Here is a 21,074-nt window from a genome sequence, read left to right on the forward strand (position 1 = left end):
TGAGATCACTGTACTCTGATATAAGAAAAAGGTATCATAAGTCCCACCATGTTCTCAGTGCAATGCAGGACTTTGCCATATAGAGTTAAAATAAAGCTTCTCCTTCTCCAATTCCTCCCCCCATATTCAGACAATACACATAGTTGGATGTTTTGAAAGGCCAGCATTAGCATTCATCCTGTCTATCTGGATTCTGAACAAGGCGAGGCAAAAGTTACAAATTCTCACTTTAAGTATTGAATCTTCTTGGTTCTAAATTATTCATTATTTACTCCTTTATCACACTAGTAAGCACTGCCTCAGAGGGTTGTTAATAAAAAGATCCAATGTTAAAACACACATCCACCATAAGGGCAAAGTAAGTATTAGTACCTTTCTATATTTATCTTCCCGTATACGACATCAGACATTCTCACTCTCTTGTAGGGAGACTAGGATATCAGAACCTACTCAGCCATCAGCCTTACCAGGCTAAATGCCCAGAGCTCACATCATTTTTAGGGGCCCATGAAAATATTTTAATTTCTTTAAAACCAGAATTTAAAAAGTTAATTTGGGGGGGAGGGCGTCAAAAATTATATTCATCTTTATAACAACAGAGACATAAAATACAAATGTTTGTATTTTTCTACAGAGGAAGGGACCCAGCAAAGCAAAAGTGCTTTAGGCCCATCACAGTTAAAATGCAGCCCTGGGAGGAAGGCTGTCTCAGATCAAGGGAAGCCAACTTTAGGCAAGGAAACCAGAGAAATCTGAAATTTTTTCAGGGGAAATACCTGTGTTCTCTCTCTCTTCCCTACACACACCCAGTGGTTCTAGCCACACTTTCCCTCCCTCTCTCCTCCTCCTGTTCTGTTAGTCTCATCAAAGCAGTAAACGATCAAGTGATCTCAGTAAGTCTTCTCCTTAGGCAGAATGTATAAGGACATGCGTGCTGAATGAGCAGAGGATCAGGCAAGTTCAAAGAACCAATTCCAGTTCTTAATGAACTGGTCCAGAGCTTTTATTCACAAAAGACTATACTAATAACTATAATTTATCAGGATATGACATGCAAAACACTGGGCCAAGACATGACCAGGCATTACTTCTTGGAATCCTCAATAGCATATGAGGTGAATCCCATCCATTTGTACAAATGAGGAAACAGATTCAAGAAGGCTGAATCATATGCCCAATATCACACAGCTAGAAAGTAGGAGAGTTGCGATGGAAAGCCAGTCTCTTAAACCTTGCAGCAGGCATCTTCTTCTGACCTGATGGAAGGTGAACGTGTTAGTCATTCAGTCATGTATGACTCTTTGCAATTCCATGGACTTTAGCCCATCAGGCTCCTCTGTCCATAGAATTCTCCAGGCAAGAATACTGGAGTGGGTACCCATTCCCTTTTCCAGACGATCTTCCCAACCCAGGAATCGAGCCTTGGTCTCCTGCACTGCAGGCAGATTCTTTACCATCTGAGCCACCAAGGTATAGAATTTGTGATAACAGCAGGCTTGAAACCACTGTAGCCCCAGAAACTGATGCCAAACTCCAGTTCACTGGTATTAAAAATATATTTCAAGTCTTACATTCTCACAAGTAGAATGAACCATGTACTGACCATATAGAGAGACTTTGCTTTGATTATCTTGTGCTTCAAGTGCAGGTCCAAAAGAATTCCAGCTGTGAAAGCAACATTAATGGGAGTCCAAGCTGTCGCTGCTGCTGCTGCTGCTAGTGTCCAACTCTGTGCGACCCCATGGACAGCAGCCCAACAGGCTCCCCCGTCCCTGGGATTCTCCAGGCAAGAACACTGGAGTGGGTTGCCATTTCCTTCTCCAATGCAGGAAAATGAAAAGTGAAAGTGAAGTCTCTCAGTCATGCCGGACTCATAGCGACCCCATGGACCGCAGCCTACCAGGCTCCCCCATCCATGGGATTTTCCAGACAAGAGTACTGGAATGGGGTACCATTGTCTTCTTCAGTGAGCTACCTAGTTGTGATATATTTGGTTTCCACTTTTACTTCACATCATGAACCTGTTAACATCAGTGTGGATATCCCTCTCTGTTTTTAAAAACACTCACTGCAGTCTCAGAAGTTATATCAGTCTCATATTGATTAGAATTGATATTTTAATTTTTAAAGACATTCCCAGCTTTAGACCTTAGCTTTCTTATCCTCAGCCCCACATTCAATAAATGTCTCTTCATTTTCTGTGGTCCATGAGAAAGATGGTTCACAGGTGCTTCTAAACACACTCAATCACGATCAGTGTCTGATAAATTCAGATTGGCATTCATTCAACATTTATCAAGCAATTATGTGTCAGGCACCAAGTGTAAATGGGGCTTCATGGGTTGCTTTGTGTCTAAATAATGGATGACTATTAAAATTCTTACCCAAACTAAAGGAGAAACCAAGCAAAAGAAAAGAGTACATTTTCCATTAGAATACCAAGCTGCTATCCATTTTATAGTTATATTTGAGATTGTAGTAACTGTAAAAAGACCAACTAATTACATTGTGAGCACAAGAATGGCCTCCGAGTAAACAATGACTTGAATGTAAAATAAAAAAAGGTTGAGCACCGAAGAATTGATGTTTTCGAATTGTGGTGCTGGATGAGACTATTAAGAGCCACTTGGACAGCAAGGAAATCAAACCAGTCAATCCTAAAGGAAATCAACCCTGAGTATTCATTGGAAGGACTGATGCTGAAGCTGAAGCTCCAATACTTTGGCCACCTGATGTGAAGAAATGACTCATTTGAAAAGGCCTTGATGCTGGGAAAGACTGAGGGCAGGAGAAGAGGGCAACAGAAGATGATATTGTTGGACAGCATCACTGACTCAATGGACATGAATCTGAGCAAACTCCAGGAGATAGTGAAGGACAGGGAAGCCTGAAGTGCTGCAGTCCATGGGGTTGCAGATAGCTGGACTCGACTTAGTGAATGAACAACAACAGCAATGAAGGACAACATTTTATACATTTCTAAACCCCACCAACACCTGCTGCTGCTGCTGCTAAGTCGCTTCAGTTGTGTCCGACTCTGTGCAACCCCATAGACGGCAGCCCACCAGGCTCCCCGTCCCTGGGATTCTCCAGGCAAGAACTACAGCACTATTCATAGACGACATATACAATTACTCTTTTAGCTATTATTCCTGAAATGAACCACCTCAAACAGAATGGCATTTTTAAAAGTATCCTTTTTTTTTTTTTTAATGCTCACAGATTCTGTAGGTACCGCCTGTGTCTGCTCTGTGACTCTGGGGCCTCAGCATGGAAGCAGGGAGGCTGTGTGGAGGATAAGGAGCTGGCGCTGCCGGGACCCTTGGTCACTCACGTGTGGTGGTGGTCGCCAGCTGTCAGTCAGGACCTCAGCTAGGAACCTACACGGAGCTTTCCATGGAACTGCCTGGGCTCCCCTTCAGCAGGGTTGTTGGATTTCTAAGAGCAGGTAGCCCTAGAACTCGGTGGAAGTGCTTAACGACCAGGCCTCAGAAGTCACGCAGTCTGCCCAGTTTCAAGGGAAAGGAGCAGAGGCCTCTTTCTCTCATGGCAGGTGCAACAAAGTCGCGTTATAGGAACAGCATGTTGGATGAGAGACAATGTGGCAACTGTCTCTGGGTAATAAAGTCTGCTTCAAGGATGGAATAATCAATGACCAAACAACATCAGCAACTGGCATTAGTACTTCTCTCCTATATTTGAATTCTCCTCTGACAACACAGTGGGATTGCCCTTTCACACCCTCCCAAAGTCAGCTAAGGCCTGATGACGCGCTTTGGTCCATGAAATAAGGATGGAAGTGACATATATAACAGTTCAGGAAGCACTCACCATCAATCCTCATGATTCCTAGATTCCATACTTGCAAGTTCCCCTACTTGCTGATATATCTTTGCAACCCTCGCATCAATACATCACTTTCTGGCTTGTGGGTGGACGTGTATATGCGTAGAGTGGTGGAAAAACCAAGCCGCCAGAGACACATTCCCAGATAAAGTCGAACAAGGCTAAGCTCTGTTTTCTACTTACAGGTCTCAGACATTGTCCTTCTCACAGTTTATTTAGTGGCACATTTTCCACATTTTTGTGCTTTTTGCTGGTGATTTTGCTCTTTTAAATGCCCTCCCAGGCATACTGCTGAGGAGCTGTCTAGTGCTCCTAAGAGAAAAGAAGGATGGGATGTGCTTTTTGTAGAAGATATATAAACTTCAAGAACGCATAAGTTACAGTGCTGTTTTTTGTGAGTTCAATGTTAATAAATTAACAGCATATATCAGGGACTTCCCTGGCAGTCCTGTGGTTAAGACTCCATACTCCCAATGCAGGGGCACGGGTTCAAGGCCTGGTTGGGAAACTAAGACCTCACATGCTGCACAGTGTGGCAAAATAGATCATAAAAGCAGAGTTTGTCAGAATGGATTTTAAAAAGCATATACTAAATGAGTTATCTTTATACAATAACACACATAAAATAAGGCTACATATTGATGAAAATGCAACCAGAGGTTCACAGGAACCTAATCAGTATTTCCTCTAGTACCAATGGTTCAGTATTCACCAGCTCAATGTCCATGGTGACATTATAGAACATACATAGCTGCCATGAGTAATGAGAGACAGCTCAAATTCCTGCTGCAGGATTCTCCTGTGCTTGCTCCCCTGCTGGGATGAACTTGGAGACCCTGGTGATATAAAGGTGCCACAGTGCACCATCACAAGTGCCATGAATCTTAAATAAAACATCTTCACAATGTCATGTAAACACTGGTTAAACATGAGCTAATAAAAAGAAAAATTTTACTTTAATTAATCAACACGAAAACTAGCTAGATAATTTGACATGTTAGTATAAAACTTGAGTCTTCTGAATTTCATTGTTCATTCTAACTGAAATTAGTTAAAATAAATCCCTTTCTTTCCTTCCTTCTGTTCTTTTACATGACTAATTATCAACTTGTAAATATATAATTCAACTTAGTCACCTGTTATCTTAATTAACTGTATATTTCATACCCTATAAAATGAATGTCTCCAAATGTAGCCTCAGTTTTTATACAAATAAAATACTCTTCCCCTCAAAAAGCATTGATAACTGTAAGGTTTGCTGCAGGTGAAAAAGAACAACAAATTTCTTAAGCAACACTGTAAATTACTTTCTTTTCCTCTTAAAAAAATATTTCTGTAAAGTAAAATTGTATTCTCAACTTTGCAAATTTACCTATGCAATGGATCACATCTGTTACATGAGTTAAAATAAACAGGCTATTTAAAAATAAGTTAAAATTCATTATTTAGCCTTCACTAAACAATTCAAACACATCTCAGCAATAATAATAGATTTGCTATAAACCCTAGAAAGTGTTATATATCCTCAGACCACTGCATACCAGTTTGAGCAGGAAAGGGGAAGGAAACAAAAAGACATCAATTGCTTTAAAAGCACTAGGCCCACAGAACATGATATTATCCAGCAACAGAAAGGAATGGAGTACTGATAGACGCTACAACATGGGTGACTCTTGGCAGCATAACGCTAAGTGAAAGAAGCCAGTCACCAAAGATCACATATTATATATAATTCCATTTATATGAAATGTCCAGAATTGGCAAATCCATACAGGCAGAAAGTAAAGAGTCAGACATGACGGAGTGACTAACAATGTGCTCTAGACACTATTGAGACAGAAAACAGATGACTGATTGCCAGGGACCGGGAGGCTGGGTGTGCTGCGTGCTCAGCTGCTTCAGTCATGTCCTACTCTTAGCAACCCCATGGACTGTAGCTCGCCAAGCTCCTCTGTCCATGGGATTCTCCAGGCAAAAATACTGGAGCAGGTTACCATGCTCTCCTCTAGGGGATCTTCCCAATTCAGGAATCATACCCAAGTCTCTTATGTCTCTTGCGTTGACAGGTGGATTCTTTAACAGTCTGAGCCACCAGAGGAGATTAGGAGTAACTGCTAAATTGTATAGGGCTTTTTTCTGGAGTGATGGAATGCCCTAGAATTAGTGCTGATGCTTGTATAATACAGTGAATATACTGAAAAACAATGAACTGTATTTGTTAAAATGGTGACTTTTACACCCATGGCTGATTCATGTCAATGTATAGCAAAAACAACTACAATATTGTAAAGTAATTAGCCTCCAATTAAAATTTAATTAAAAAGATAAATAAATAAAATGGTGACTTTTATGTTATATGAACTATATATCAAAACAAAAAATTTTTAAGGCAGACCCGCTGCTGCTGCTGCTGCTGCTGCTGCTGCTAAGTCGCTTCAGTCATGTCCAACTCTGTCCGACCCCATAGATGGCAGCCCACTAGGCTCCTCTGTCCCTGGGATTCTCCAGGCAAGAACACTGGAGTGGGTTGCCATTTCCTTCTCCAGTGCATGAAAGTGAAAAGTGAAAGTGGAGTTGCTCAGTCGTGCCCGACTCTTTGCAACCCCATGGACTGCAGCCTACCAGGCTTCTCCATCCATGGGATTTACCAGACACGAGTACTAGAATGGCTATAATAAAGAAAGTCAGATAATAACAAGTGTTGGGTAAGGATATGTAGAAACAGAAAGCTCATACCCCACGAGTTCTAACCAATGAACCGCCAGGGAATTCTGTGGTATAGTCACTTTAAAACACCGTCTGCCAGTTCCTCAAAAAAGTAAATATAGAGTTACCATTTGACCCAGCAACTCCATTCCTAGCTTTTACCCAAGAGAAATGAAAGCATGCCCAACAGAAACATGTATACAAATGTGCACAACAGTATTACTACTCAGGCCAAAAGTTTGAAGCAATTCAAATGATCATCAACCGATGAATGAGTAAACAAAACGCTTATCGAACTGAATATTTTTCAGCCATTAAAAGGACTGAAGTACTGATACATGCTACAATGTGGATGAACCTTGAAAATATTTTGTTACGTGAAAGCAGCTAGTCAGAAAGGTCCACATTCTATACGCTATGTCTGTGTCCTCCTAAACATTTGTATGTTGAAACCCTAGTGCCCAATATGATGGGTTAAGAGGTGGGGGCTTTGGGCTTTGAGGTCATGAAGAAAGACCCCCACATGAGTGGGATTAGATCCCTTATAAAAGAGACCAGAAAAAAATTCCTTCCGCCATGTGAGGGTACAATAAGCAGTCTGCCACGAGGAAGACAACTGTCATCTGACCTTGCTGGACTTGGACTCCGGCATCCAGAACTATGAGAAACACATTTCTGCTGTTTAGAAGTTACCTAGCCTGTGATATTTTGTTATAGCAGCCAGATGTATCAAGACACTGTATGATCCCGTTTATAGGAAAGGTCCAGAGCAGATGAGTAACCTAGGACTGGGTGGTGGAGATTTAAGAATGATGACTAATGGGGTTTCAGTGGGGTTTCTTTTGGGGGTGGAAGATGAAGACAATGTTCTAAAATTCACTGTGGTGACGGTTGCACAACTGTGAATACACACTAAATACCATTCACTGTTATGTCTTAAGTGGGTGAATTATATGGTAAGTGAATTTTTTCTCAATAATTCTCTTAGGAAAAAAAGACTAAATCTAACCAAAAACTTCTAAAATCACTAGGGCCTGGCCACTGCCCCCTCCTTCTCTTTCCCACCACACTTTCCCAGCCTGTTACGTCTGATGGGGTGACTTAAGGGTTTGGGGGCCATTTGGTGGGGAGAGGATAAGAAACCAGGAAAGTTCAAGATTTTCTCCGGGTGTGACTGTGGCCTCACCCACTTCCTGCCCCTGGGCCCCTGACTGCCGTTTGGACCCTAAGCTCCCATACAGGTGTGAGTGGGGCGGCCCGCTTGCCTCTGGCCCTCATTGGGCCCACAGGGGTGCGGACAGGGGCGGCCAAGGTCAGAGTCGGGAGGAGCATCGCCTCACCCCGCCCCCCCCCCCGCCTTCCACTGAGGCACAGACGACGGCGAGCCGTGCTCACGTCCTCCGCAGGAGTAGACCCGTCAGCAGAACCTGCTCCCCGCGCGGGTGGGGCCGCGGGAGAGGTTCCCGGGCCGGTTACACCAGAAACCCCACGGGCCAGCTGCTCTACCCTCCTCCGCCCCCGGCTCCCATGGTGGACGCCTCTGCGTGCCTGTTAACTAAGATACAAGGGCGAGGGCGGAGGAGACTCCCAAGGAAAGCCCGGCCAAGCCACCCTGCCATCCTGTCTCCCGGGGGACCCGCAGGAGAAGCGGCCGGCCGGAGCTGGCCCAGGTCGGGATCGGGGTCGCTGCGTCCCCTCCCGGTCGGGACCCCGCAGTGTTCCGCGGACTCGGGGCTCCCGCACTGCGCGGAGGTGACCAGGCGTGTGCGGGGCGGGGACTCAGGGACACGCAGGCGGGGCGGTCCCGAGAGGCCCGGGTGCGGCTCCCTTCTTGGCGCAGTTCGCCGGGCTCTTTCCCCGGAGCATCGGCGCCGCCCATGGCCGAGGTGCTGGAGCCCGATCCCGGGGCAGCCGAGGGCTCGGAGGCCCCCGCGGTGGAGACGCCAGGCTGGGAGGTCCCGGAGGATGCTGGCCCCCAGGTAGGCGCCGCCCGCAGGCTGGGAGGGTGCGGGCCGTGGGGGTGGGGAGCGCGGGGGTGTCCCCGAGCTGATCTGCAATGAGGCCGGAGGGTCTCATAGTTAGTTAGTTCAGTCGCTCAGTCGTGTCTCATAGGTTTAACTAAAAAATACATTTTAAAAATTGGTCTGAGTCCTAACCCCATTCCTGCACAAATAGGAAAAGGGGATCGGGAGCCGTCGTTACTCTAGATGCCACGTCTCAATTTTGTTTCTTTGCGGCTAAAAAAAAAAAAATATTGATCATTTCCCCAAACTCTTGATGGGACCCTCCGGGCAAAGGGGCGGAACAGTTGCTTGCTTTTAACCTGAATTGAGAGGCCGCCAGCGTCTCTAATCTAAATATGGGAGCAGCGGGGGAGGGGCCCTATCGGCGCTGAGAAGTCAGAACCTCGGGCCGGACCCAAGGGCAGGGCCGCTCCCCGGGACAGGCCGTCCCAGTGGACCGGAGATCAAGGTATCTGTACTGTTGCGTCTCACGTTCTGCCTTGGAATTGTCTGCTCCAAGTTTTCCCTGTTCCATCTTAGCCCGGAAGTTATGAGATCCGACACTACGGGCCTGCCAAGTGGGTCAGCACTGCGGTTGAGTCTATGGACTGGGATTCAGCCATGCAGACTGGCTTTACAAGGCTGAACAGCTACATTCAAGGCAAAAACGAGAAAGGTGAAGGAGGTTTACCTTTGATGACTGTATTGCGGTTGAGTGGCCTGGCTTATTAGGTTTTCACTTATTAAAGAAATTTATTTTTAGAATAGCAAAATAACCACATGATCAAAGACAGTGTCCAAACAGGAGGGAGGCCTATGCTCAGGATCCTTCCCGTCTTGAGAAGGGTACTCCTGGGCCTCTGTTCTCCTTTCTGTGACTCTGCTGAATGAACTGGGCCTCTGTGTACCTAGCCTTAAGGCATTTTCATGGCTAATGCTTTGAGATAATTTGGTGACTGGTAAAGCAAGAGATTTTAGGAGGTAGGAAGGGTCCACAAACACAAGATCCAGAGTCTCAAGATCTGTCTTCTGGTTTGGCACTGATGCTGTTTAGATTTAGCAGGTCACTTAGCCAATGAGACCTGAATTATATAAGTAAAGAATGAACTAGACCACGTGATTTCTAATTTTCCCTTCTATCCCTAAAACTATGGACTAATGAAAAATATTGATAGTACAAAAACAATTATAATGTTAATAGTACAGAACGTGTTTAATGTGCACAGTCGCTAATTGTAATTTTGCAGTTTTTTTTTTAAGATGAAAATTATCTTAAAGGTAAATATTTATGTCAAGAAACTCAGGTCAAAAAATAATTACATTTTAAAATGTAGCCATAAATGCACTACATCTGCTTTCATGGTCTCCTTTGCATCTAAATATATATTTTTGTGGCGCAGAGATGAAAATAAAGATGACAGCTCCAGTGACGAGCTACGTGGAGCCCGGCTCAGGTCCTTTTAGTGAGTCTACCATTACCATTTCCCTGTATATCCCCTCTGAACAGCAATCTGATCCGCCCAGGCCTGCAGAGTCCGATGTCTTCATTGAAGACAGAGCCGAGATGACGGTGTTTGTACGGTAAGTGGTAGATCTCATTCATAACACTGCTGACTGCTGGTTTTACTTGTGGGCACTCATAGTTTAGCGCCTGTGTAGTTTAGCTCCTGGGCTTTTCACCCTTCCATGAAAACAGGCCTAATGCATTTTGTGGTGTTTTTCTGGTGACTTGTTTCATATGTTACCAAGGGTCTGTGACATGAAAAGATGAATTCATTTGAAGAGACGTCTCATGCATCCCTCCCACATATAAGAAGCAACACAAATTACACTTCCACCCCACCCCTCAAATGCATTAGACTGCCTTTACCTGCCATCAAGTTAAATCTGGAGAAAAACGCTTTAAAACAGTGCATGGTAACCCTCCTCCAGCCTAAAGAATGGTAGCTGCTTCCTACAATTACTGCCTCTATTGGTTTACCAGTTCCTTTTCAGTTTTTCAGACCTTCAATACCTTTCCACTCATTCCTTGTATTAAATTCTTCTGTTGGTATTTTTAAAGAGCCCCACAAAGTTCATAATAGTCTTGTGTTAGAGTCCCTTTGTTATTCCCTTTCTCACCCTCTTATATCCCCTGGTGACTCAGACGGTGAAGAATCTGCCTGCAATTCAGGAGACCCGGGTTCCTTCCCTGAGTTGGGAAGATCTCCTGGAGGAGGACATGGCTACCCACTCTAGTATTCTTGCCTGGAGAATTCCATGGACAGAGGAGCCTGTGGACTACCGTCCATGGGGTCAAAAAATAGAAAGGACTGAGCGACTAACACTTTTACTTTTACCCTCCATTGTTAAAAGACTGTCTCTCTGTCTCTGTTTACTCAAGTCCCATGTACCTGTCAGACCAGCACAGTCTGGTATAGCCTCACCTGCTCCTTGGGCTCCCGTCACCCTCCGCAGCACACTTGAACTTGTCACTCGAGGGCAGTGCTTTCCCACGTGTCTCCTGCAGCATCCTTGTGCTGACCTGTCTGGCCCCATGATCCTTGTCCATCCTGTAACTCGGAATGCCACCCCCTTGTCTTTCCTCTCCTCCTGGTTCTCTCCCTCCGGCGGCACCTCATCTACTCCCCACCCAGGGGCCACTGTTGATGGTCCTTACTGACCCTCATGTGATAGTAGACGTGCTCTGGGCGGTCTGTTCACACTGCTTCAACTATCTGTGGCCCGTGACTCAAATTTAGTGTCTCCAGCCCTGATTTTCCTACTAGCTGGGCATCTCTGTGTCGGGGTGGAAGATCAAGCTCAACAGCTCTGAAACCCGGCTTTCCCCCAAGCCTTCTCTGACCTTCCCATGCCTGTGTCAGTAAAGCATCTCACTGGTCTGACAGCCTCCCCAGCAAGGACCATTGTGGCCATCAGCATGCTCCACCCTGATAACCAGTCTCCAAATCCAGCCCATTGGCCTCAGAAACAGTCGTGATTCCGTTCCCTTCACCCTCCTGTCACTCCCTCAGGCCCTCACCTCACAGGGGCCTCAGCTGAGTCCTCTGTGTTACCCCAGTGCTCGGCGCGTGTCTGACGCTCACCAGATACTCCGACGTTTTTCAATCTCAGGTTTCTCTTCAAGAGCCTCCCAACTATTCTCTGCCCACCAGTCTCCTCCTCTCTCCTGCCCTCCACTCTGGAACTCCGATCTTTCTTACAACAGCAACAGCTTTTAAAAATCTGTTGGTTTCCTCTTGCTTCAGCGTGACATTCAGACAGTTCACATTGTACGCATCGCCTTCATAATGTGGCCCAACCTGTCTCCCTGACATCTGTGTTCCTCTCTCCTCCTGCCCTTCACTGAGCCGGCCAAGTTCCTCCACATCTCTTTACCTTTGATTTTAGACAAGTTGCTGAAATTTTCCTTGCCAAAATCTCCTCATCTATGAAACGTGTATAGTCAGAGTACCTACCTACCTCACAGAGTTGCCATGAAGATCCAACGAGTTAATTCACATAAAATACTCAGAACACGAGCAGGATCTTACTACCAACTCTAGCTCCCTCCCTCTTCTCTGCTTGGATAGCCTGCTTTCATCCTTTAGGACCTAGATCAATGGGCAGCATGTCCATGAGGCCTTCCTCAGTGTCTGCAGTCAGCCAGCCACTCTGCCCTATGATTGTAAAATCTAATGATCTATTTATAGATTGTAACATCATCAAGAATACAGCAACATGTTTCTCTGCCCGAATCCGATCACTCCTGGTGAGGCAGGTGTTTGGGGGAGGCTCAATATTTGTCTGTGTCCTGAATAAAGCCATGGATAGATCACTGTAGAACAACATGTATTCAGAGGACAAAAGATGATCCCTAAGTAGGAGGTTCAAGATTTGATTTCAAGAAAGAAGTGAGATCTGAAACAGATTGCCTTTCGGCAGAACATATTATACTAAGAGTTGACTCTTCCTTAAGGAAATAAATAATAAATTTGGCAGTCAGAATGTTTCCTAACACAGGGTTCGGAATTATTATTATCAGTCAACATGATGAAGATTAAGGAGAGTTTTGTCAATTGTCTTCAACATTTTATTTTATATACATGTGCATAGATTGCTATACTTATTCAGTTAGGATTTAAAAGGTACTGCATGCCAGGAATGACTAGGTGCCTGGTAGACATTGTTGACTAAGACAGGCCTGGTTTTTTATCTTGAAACTTACATCTTATCTGAAGAATGGTAGGAATGCTTTTCCATTGGCATATTGATAATAAACTTTGTGCTAAAGAAGAATTAGAAATCCTATTAGAAATGTTTTTGTTTTCCTATTCTCGAACTTCAGATTCATCGTGTTTACATGTCAGCAACTCAGCTAAGTCAGTGTGCTGTCATGATGTAATCTCAGGGTGTTTTTGTTTGTATACTTTTAAATCTATACTTAAACTTTTAATTTCCCACTTTTTATTAGAATCTTTTGACTGTCTTTTCGTCCCCATCCTCTTAGCAGCCTCCTCACTGGTCCCTTCTCTGCAATCTAGTTTCCATCTCTCTGCCTATATTCTTACCCAGATCTAATCAAGTTACTTTGCTGTTCAATATCCTTTGGAATAATCTAAAAAGGCTTTAGGATGATACACAAAGTTCTTATTTCCATGTCTGACTCACCTTTCTGACTTCAATTTATGCCTATGAAAATGCTTTGTGTTTTTTGGACTTTTGTTCTCTTATCCTTCCCCTTTCTCTGCCCAGGAAAACCATCCTCCATTCTAGACCCAACTCAGAGATACGCCTTTACCCTTGATCTGATCATATCCACAGTGTTCACAAGCACTTTGATTCTGTCTCTGATAAAACTCTACTCAGACTGTATGGAGAGAGTCGCCAAAATGTCCATCTCTTCCATTAGACTGAAAGTTCATAGGATCAAAACTATATTATGTTCATCTGTCATACAGCACCTACCCTTTTCCAAGGAGAAAAAGAGGTAGTGTTTGACAGAAAAATAGAGAGAGAAGGCAGTGGCACCCCACTCCAGTACTCTTGCCTGGAAAATCCCATGGATGGAGGAGCCTGGTGGGCTGCAGTCCATGGGGTTGCTAAGAGTCGGACACGACTGAGGGACTTCACTTTCACTTTTCACTTTCCTACATTGGAGAAGGAAATGGCAACCCACTCTAGTGTTCTTGCCTGGAGAATCCCAGGGACGGGGGAGCCTGGTGGGCTGCTGTCTATGGGGTCGCTCAGAGTCGGACACAACTGAAGCGACTTAGCAGCAGCAGCAGAAAGTCTGAAAGGGAGCCTACTGAGGGGATTTCACTGTGGTCTGACCTGGAGCATCAGCATTATCAGGAGTTTATGAGAAATGCAGGCACTCAAGCGCCACCCGAGACACCCTGAACCAGCATTTTCCCAGCTGACTTGCATGCACATCCGAGTTTGAGAAGCACAGCATTAGAGCACAAGATGGTGAAAAGTCCAAATCTGCCCAACAGATGAGACCCTGTGCCTCCTTCTGGGTCCCCTCAGGGTGTGTGAGGTCACACTGAGCCTGGGAGCCAGAGAAAGGGAACAGGTCAGTTCAGGTGCCTAGAGGGAGGAACTCTGAAACTGCGCTTCATCCAGATTTCCTTGTATCAGCCTCTGCTTTTTTTTTTCTAAACTAACATTCACATCAGTATTAAAATCACTGATGGTCATTTACTTTCTCCCTTGTAGGTCTTTCGATGGATTCTCTAGTGGCCAAAAGAATCAAGAACAACTCTTGACATTAGCAAGCATTTTGAGGGAAGAAGGAAAAGTTTTCGACGAAAAGGTTTACTACACCGCAGGCTACAATAGCCCTTTCAAATTGCTTGATAGAAATAATGAAGTATGGTTGATCCAGAAAAATGAACCCTCCAAAGAAAGGGAATGAGAAAAGGAGAGAAAGGTCTACTGGCTGGGGCAAAACTTTTGTTTAACAGGGAAGCCCTTGTTGAACATAGACCTCATCATTACCTACAAGCAAAATGTATCTAGTATCTCTACCTGAGAGTACTACTATGAACTGAGCTCATTTCCACTGTGCCTTTTTAATGCTTGATGCCTTAGATACACAGATAATAGGGGACAGGATTCTATAAACATGTAAATCTGGCTTTATTTCTATGAGGCTCCAGGGAAATGGAATGTTCTCTCTTCATTGCTGTATCACAATCATGTTGCCTTATTTCTACTTGGATTTGCGTCATTACCCACTCCTGATATTATCAATAAAAATGGTAACATCTATCCTGTGTGGAACTACAAGGCTGTCAAGCCTGGAGAAGTGAAGTTCAGTTGGAAACAAAAATCAAATCATATTCTGCAGCTGCCACTGTTACTTTCTCTGTTGAGCCTGCTCTCCTATTTGCCCACTGCCCCCACCACACAAGAAAAACTCATAGTACTCAGAAGTCTTGCTAATATTTTGTGATAAAAATATATTTGTGAAGTTAGGGACTTCTGACTTAATTTTGATACTCAAGAAAGACACGCTTTTTCCAAACAAATGTATACAGACATAGAATTTTTAAATTCACTTGAGTTTTTAAAGTATTTTATGTGGTATTTCTGGAGGTCACATAAAAATGATTCAGTATTCAAAGAGTGGGTTGTTGAAAAATGAGGAAGTTTGAAAATTGGACCTAATTGTATTGGAATGTGCTTGTTCTGGAGAAGGCGTCACATTCAAACACCTGGAAGCCTGTCATGGGAAGCTTTACTGTGGGCTCCTAGGGGATGGTGGTTGTAGGTGTGAAGGAGAAAAGCAGATTGGAGCTCAGTAACATCCACTGAATGACATTGCTTCCTGTTCCCATCTTTGTGTGTGTTCAAGCGGGGATCATGTGATCACTTGCATGGAAGATTTGGGTATCCAGTGGATGAAAGAATGGGGCTAGATGATGCTTAAGGTCCCTTCAGCCCCAACACTATACAGTACCTCTTAGAATTAACCTCCCTAACCTGGATACACTAGACCAACGTACCTACAGTGGATAGTTTCCATAGCTATTTATGGATCGCCTTCTAGGTATAGTCTTCTAAGCATTTCACTTGAATTCCCAGTCAACCCTCAGAACAACCCTGTGAGTCACCTTGTGTCATCTCCATTTCACAGATGAGGACATAAAGGCATAGAGATGTTAGGTAACTTGTCCCAGACGGTGTCATAAGGGCAGAGGCCGATTCCAGCCCAGGCAATGGGACTCCTGGGTCCAGGCTGTTAACCACTGGGCCTACTGGCAGTCCATGTTTAAGAGTGCAGTTTTCTCAGGGCATCAGCAAGCTCAGACTGTGTGGACGGGTTCTTCCTGCATGTGATTACATGCATAGTCAACATGATCATGACCTCAGAGAGGCCTTTTAGATTATAGTTTTTGATAGAAAATAAGCTAGGTTTCCAGTTTCAAAATTACTATATGGATATACTTTTTAAAATCTTAGGCAATTATTTTCCAAAGGTATTTTGTTGCATTAATTGGTTTTGATTCTTTGATTCTTTTTGTGTTTGCCGAGAAGAAGTTAAATTTCTTTCTTAGCTCATTTACCAAAACTAACTGTGGGTCTAACCCTTCTAGCCTTCCTACTGATGAAATGTCCACAGTACTCGCCTCTACTGGTATGAGTATTTGCTGTATAACCCTATAAAAAATAGGCATCTTATGTAGTAAATTCCATTTTAGGTGAGAAAAGCATATTTCCGATTGCCAAGATGTAGTTGTAATCTGAAACATGTCCCATAAAAAAGAAATTTTGTATTCTAAGTCCAAGGTATGCCATTTTCCCCTCCTCCGTAAATCATAAATGAAAACATTTTTCAACCCTAAATTAATCCAGACCAGACAGGATTTCTCACAGCAGTGAATCAGTTATTTTAATTATGTGGCTGGCACTGACTACAAATATCCCTCAGTATTTCAGCTGAGCTTTCTCTTCTCTTATGGATAGGAAATTCGTGTCTAGATTCCTTTCTGAGGCTCAACCTTCCACTCTTCCTGTTGGTCTAATTCATGCTCCATCAATGAGACCTTCCTCCATCTTCAGGCTCTCCCTTTCCTCATGCTCCAAACACTCTGCTCACCAATAGGCTCTGATTCTGCCTGATCTTCCCCACCCCCCAAAAAATAAAATCCTAGTTCCACTAGACCCTTACTTGGGACAAAAATTTCCATCTCTCCCTTGCCTTGATTATCCAGTTTCTCTGGAAAGAGTTGTCCAGAGGTTTCCTTGGAGCTCTAGGTTGGGAGGACATATTTCAGGAATCATGACAGACAGGGAATTAGGGTGCTAGTGTTAAAGAACCCGCCTGCCAATGCAGGAGAAGTAAGAAATGCAGGTTCAATCCCTGGGTTGGGAAGATCCCCTGGAGAAGGAAATGACAACCCACTAGAGTATTCTTGCCTGGAAAATCCCATGGAAAGAGGAGGCTGGTGGGCTACAGTTCATGGAGTCACAAAGAGTCAGACATGATTTAGTGACCAAGCAGCAGCACGAGAGGGAATTAAGATGGGCAACACCCCCCATCACTGTGTTTCCCACAGACCCATTCACATTTGTATGTCAATTTTTCATAAGATACACTTCTAAGTCTGCAAATTCATTTAAACTGAGTTCATTCATTCATTCTTTTCTAGTCATCTCTTAGCCCTCTAGAAATCTTTCTTTTCCTTCTAAATATTTCATGGAAACATCATTTCTTTTCATCTTTCACTAAGTCATTATGGAGTCCCTCCTGTGTCGCAGGCTCTGCACACTGTCCAGGGGTTTGGCTATAGTGGCAGGCAGAAATGTGCCCCCATCAGTGGGGTGAACCCATCAAATTCAACCACGTGTTCCACTCTTCTACTCAGTCCAGCTTCCAGTTGAGAATACAGCAGTGAGCAGGACAGGCAGGGCCCTGCACTCATGGAGTGTACGTTCTAGAGAGTGAGAGAGTGCAGATACCAGTGGGGCCATGGGATAGAGTGTGGCTGGGCAGGGTGCAGTGGCCATCATGTGGGAGGTCAGATCAGGCCTCCCCAAGGAAGAGACATATGAGACCTGAATGGTGAGAAGGTGCCATTCAGATAGCCTGGGGGCAGGGAGAGCCTTTTGGGCAGAGGTGACACGTCAAAGGAAGAGGCCACCTTGGGTATCCAGAACAAAGCTGCACGTACTGCTTGCTGAGCAGGGAGCACTGTGCTGGCAGGACACAGCCTCTCCAGACAAAGGGAACCGCTGACTTGTACAGGGTTTCCGTAAGCGCAGAGTTCTAGGATTAGTAGACTTGCAGAATCACTTAGGAACTGACTGAGCTTTAGTTGTGGAGGTGTGGTTACCAGAGTGAGGCCACTGCTGATGAGCATGTTTTAGGAGTCTGGTTCGAGGCAAGATTACTGATGCAAAGTTGTCATCGATCACTTCTGGCACTTATTTGCAATTGTGGCCAAAGCACAGGCCTGTCTTTTCTGAGATTTGGAGTCCTGGCAGGCAAACACAGGGAGGTGGACCACTTGGATCTACCTTCCCAGAAGGACCGTTGCCCAACTATGAGGGGTGTGATTAGCTGATGTCACCAGCCATTACTTTCTTCAGGATCCACTGCAGATAAAGACACACTACTCTCAGGGAGGTATCTTCCCTACAAAGGAGCCAGGCAGTGAAAGCTGACAGCACACTTTTTCCTGGCATCTTTCAGCCAATGACTGAGCAAGGTTGTGGTACAGGGACCTAAGCATTTCTGTCTGACTCAGGACCCTTTGTATAAAGTCTTTGCTCCGGAGTTCCCTAGGGGGCTGGTGAAAAGTGAAGTGAAACTGTTAGTTGCTCAGTCGTGTCCAACTCCTTACGACCCCAAGGACTGTAGCCCACCAGGCTCCTCTGTCCATGGAGTTCTCCAGGCAAGAATACTGAAGTGGTGGCAGTTCCCTTCTCCAGGGGATCTGGACCCAGGCGTCAGAGCCTGTCAGATCTGTGCTGCAGTCTCCAGATCTCTTCTTCCCTTTCATTGGTATGACGTCACCATACATCTTTTGTATTCCCAACCCTGTCTCAGCATTGAACTGGCACAGCTGGTATCAGAGTGGTCCCAAGGTCATGGGCAGTAAGACAGCACTTTGGGGACTGGGTCACAAACTGCCTGTCGGGTCCCATCCCTGTGGACAGGCCATACATACATAGCTCCTGGCACAAGGCTGTCTAGTTATTAAGCTTAGATGGAATGGCATACTGGTGGGAAGGAATGCAGTGACTGGTGAATGATTCAGGTGTTTTAAAAATTGGGGTTGGGGTGGATAATGAGTGTAAGGGCAGTGAACTTGAGTGGTCATGACTGAGTTGGATTGTTGTCCCACAATGATCCAATGTCCCAGGTGGATCACAAAAGTTAATTAACCTTTAAAGCTATGCGTTAAGGGCCAGAACCTCTTTGGTAGCTTGTTAAACAGTCCTCATCTCATACTGAAGGCACGTGCAGGATTGGATGGCAAAAGTAATAACTGCCAACAGATGTTCACCCAAGCCTGATGTGCTGCATCAAGGTCAGAATCAAACCTGGAATGTGCAATAGGGACATCTGGTGCATGCCGCCCACAGCTTTGACTCCCTAAAGTTTCTGAACATTCTGAGCCTGTAGAAAAGGCCCACCTTCCCTCCAGTAAGAGCTAGAATTACCATCTCTCCCTCCTCTCACCCTAACACAAGGAAAGACAAGATACAGGTCTCCCCCCCGCCGCCGCCCCCGCCACCGCCCATAACGTGGCAGGCAGCCCTAGGAGCTGTCCCTACCCATCTCCCAGCTATCAGGCATTTACCCAAGGTTAAGTCACAGCATAACCTGGCAGAAGCCAAGCTGGGCCTGATGAAGAGATGGACAATGTGCCAAGGTTGCCAGCATGCCCTGGAAAGGGCCAGGAGAATACCCTTGGGACCAGGCTTTAGTGGTGCTTGGTTAAAGATGCCAGGACACAAGACTGAAAAAGGGAAAGTTTGACTTGGGAATATTGCTCAGAATACAGCATTGAAGGCCATGAATAAAACTCCAGGGGACAGAGCAAACTCACTGCTTTAGGGCTGTGCCTAGTAGCCAGAAAAAAGTGATAGGAAGGTTGGAATGCCTGAACTGCTGGGAGAGGTAACAGAGGAAGAAAGTCTCACAGAAGGGGCGTGCTGGAATGTGCATAGCGCATGTGGCAAGGAGGCCTGTCAGAGTTTTGTCTTAGTCTATTTGGGCTGTTCTAACAGATCATCATAGATTCCGTGGCTTAAACAGAGAAAAGTATTTCTCATGGTTCTGAAGCCTGAGGATTCCAAGATCAAGGTTCTGGCTGAATAAGTGCCTGGTGAGGCTTACTTCCAGGCTTGTAAATAGCCATCTTCCTCCTCCCACCTTCTCACACAGTGGAGAGGGAGGGGGCTCCCTGGTCCCTTTCTCTTCTTGTAAGGACTCCAGTCCTAGCTGGGGACTCCGCTCTCATGACCTCACCTAAACCTAATCATCTCCCAAAGGCCCATCTCCAAATATTAATACCATCACTTTGGGAGCCAGGGCTTCAACATCTGAATTTGGGGGGGAAGACAATTCAGTCCACAGAAACTGTGTTCCATGGGAGGGTTCAGAGGACCCACCATTTACTAAGGCCAGTGGTCACCTTGGGGTCGAGGGCTTCAACATCTGAATTTGAGGGGGAGACAGTTCAGTCCACAGAAACTGTGTTCCATGGGAGGGTTCAGAGGACCCACCATTTACTAAGGCCAGTGGTCACCTTGGGGGCCAGGGCTTCAACATCAGAATTTGAGGGGGAGACAATTCAGTCCACAGAAACTGTGTTCCATGGGAGGGTTCAGAGGCGCCACCGTTTTCCAAGGCCAGTGGGCATGCACTGGTGCAAGAGGCATGCACATCACCAAGGACTCTGCGGAGGCTCTCTCTGCAGTCTGGGCTGGAGAGGCTGGGACAGGGCTTTGCTTGCTGAGAGCAATGTGGGTGATGATGCGACCTTGCAGGGGCCAGGTGGAAGTGCTCACTGCAAAAGTCAGGATGTATCAATTATATTAAACACCAAGGTCAAAATGGCAGCCAAGGGGGCCTGTCTTGTTAAGTCTTAGGAGATAGTTAATAGAACATGACATCCTTAAGGACAAAATACTTTGGCCACCTGATGTGAAGAGCTGACTCATTGGAAAAGACCCTGCTGCCGGGAAAGACTGAAGGCAAGGAGATGGGGGTAACAGAGGACAAGATGGCTGGATGGCATCACTGACTCAATGGACATGAATTTGAGCAAACTCTGAGAAATGGTGATGGACAGGGAAGCCTGGCGTGCTGCAGTCCATGGGGTTGCAGAGTCAGACACAGTTTAACAACTGAACAACAAAGGATGAAATCGAGTAACCAATAAGAGAGCAAGGATGGATCAGCAGGGGGCTGAGATCATCTTCCCCCTCAACTCCTTCCAAACCCCACAAAACTGTAATCTCTTGCCCAGTTTCCAGATACAAAATTCACTGGCTGAATAACTGGATCCTTAGGGGAAA

At 45.2% G+C, this 21,074-nt stretch overlaps 1 protein-coding gene across 1 annotated transcript; it reads left to right on the forward strand.

The window, feature by feature from the left end:
- Positions 8,116-14,810, forward strand: HEBP2 (heme binding protein 2). The gene is made up of 4 exons (XM_018053260.1): positions 8,116-8,531; positions 9,096-9,231; positions 9,956-10,136; positions 14,256-14,810. Exons 1-4 carry the CDS (start codon positions 8,430-8,432, stop codon positions 14,452-14,454), a joined length of 618 nt encoding a protein of 205 aa, XP_017908749.1. The 5' UTR covers positions 8,116-8,429; the 3' UTR covers positions 14,455-14,810.

This window comes from Capra hircus, chromosome 9 (genome assembly GCF_001704415.2).
Source record: "Capra hircus breed San Clemente chromosome 9, ASM170441v1, whole genome shotgun sequence".
NCBI classification, from domain to species: domain Eukaryota; kingdom Metazoa; phylum Chordata; class Mammalia; order Artiodactyla; family Bovidae; genus Capra; species Capra hircus.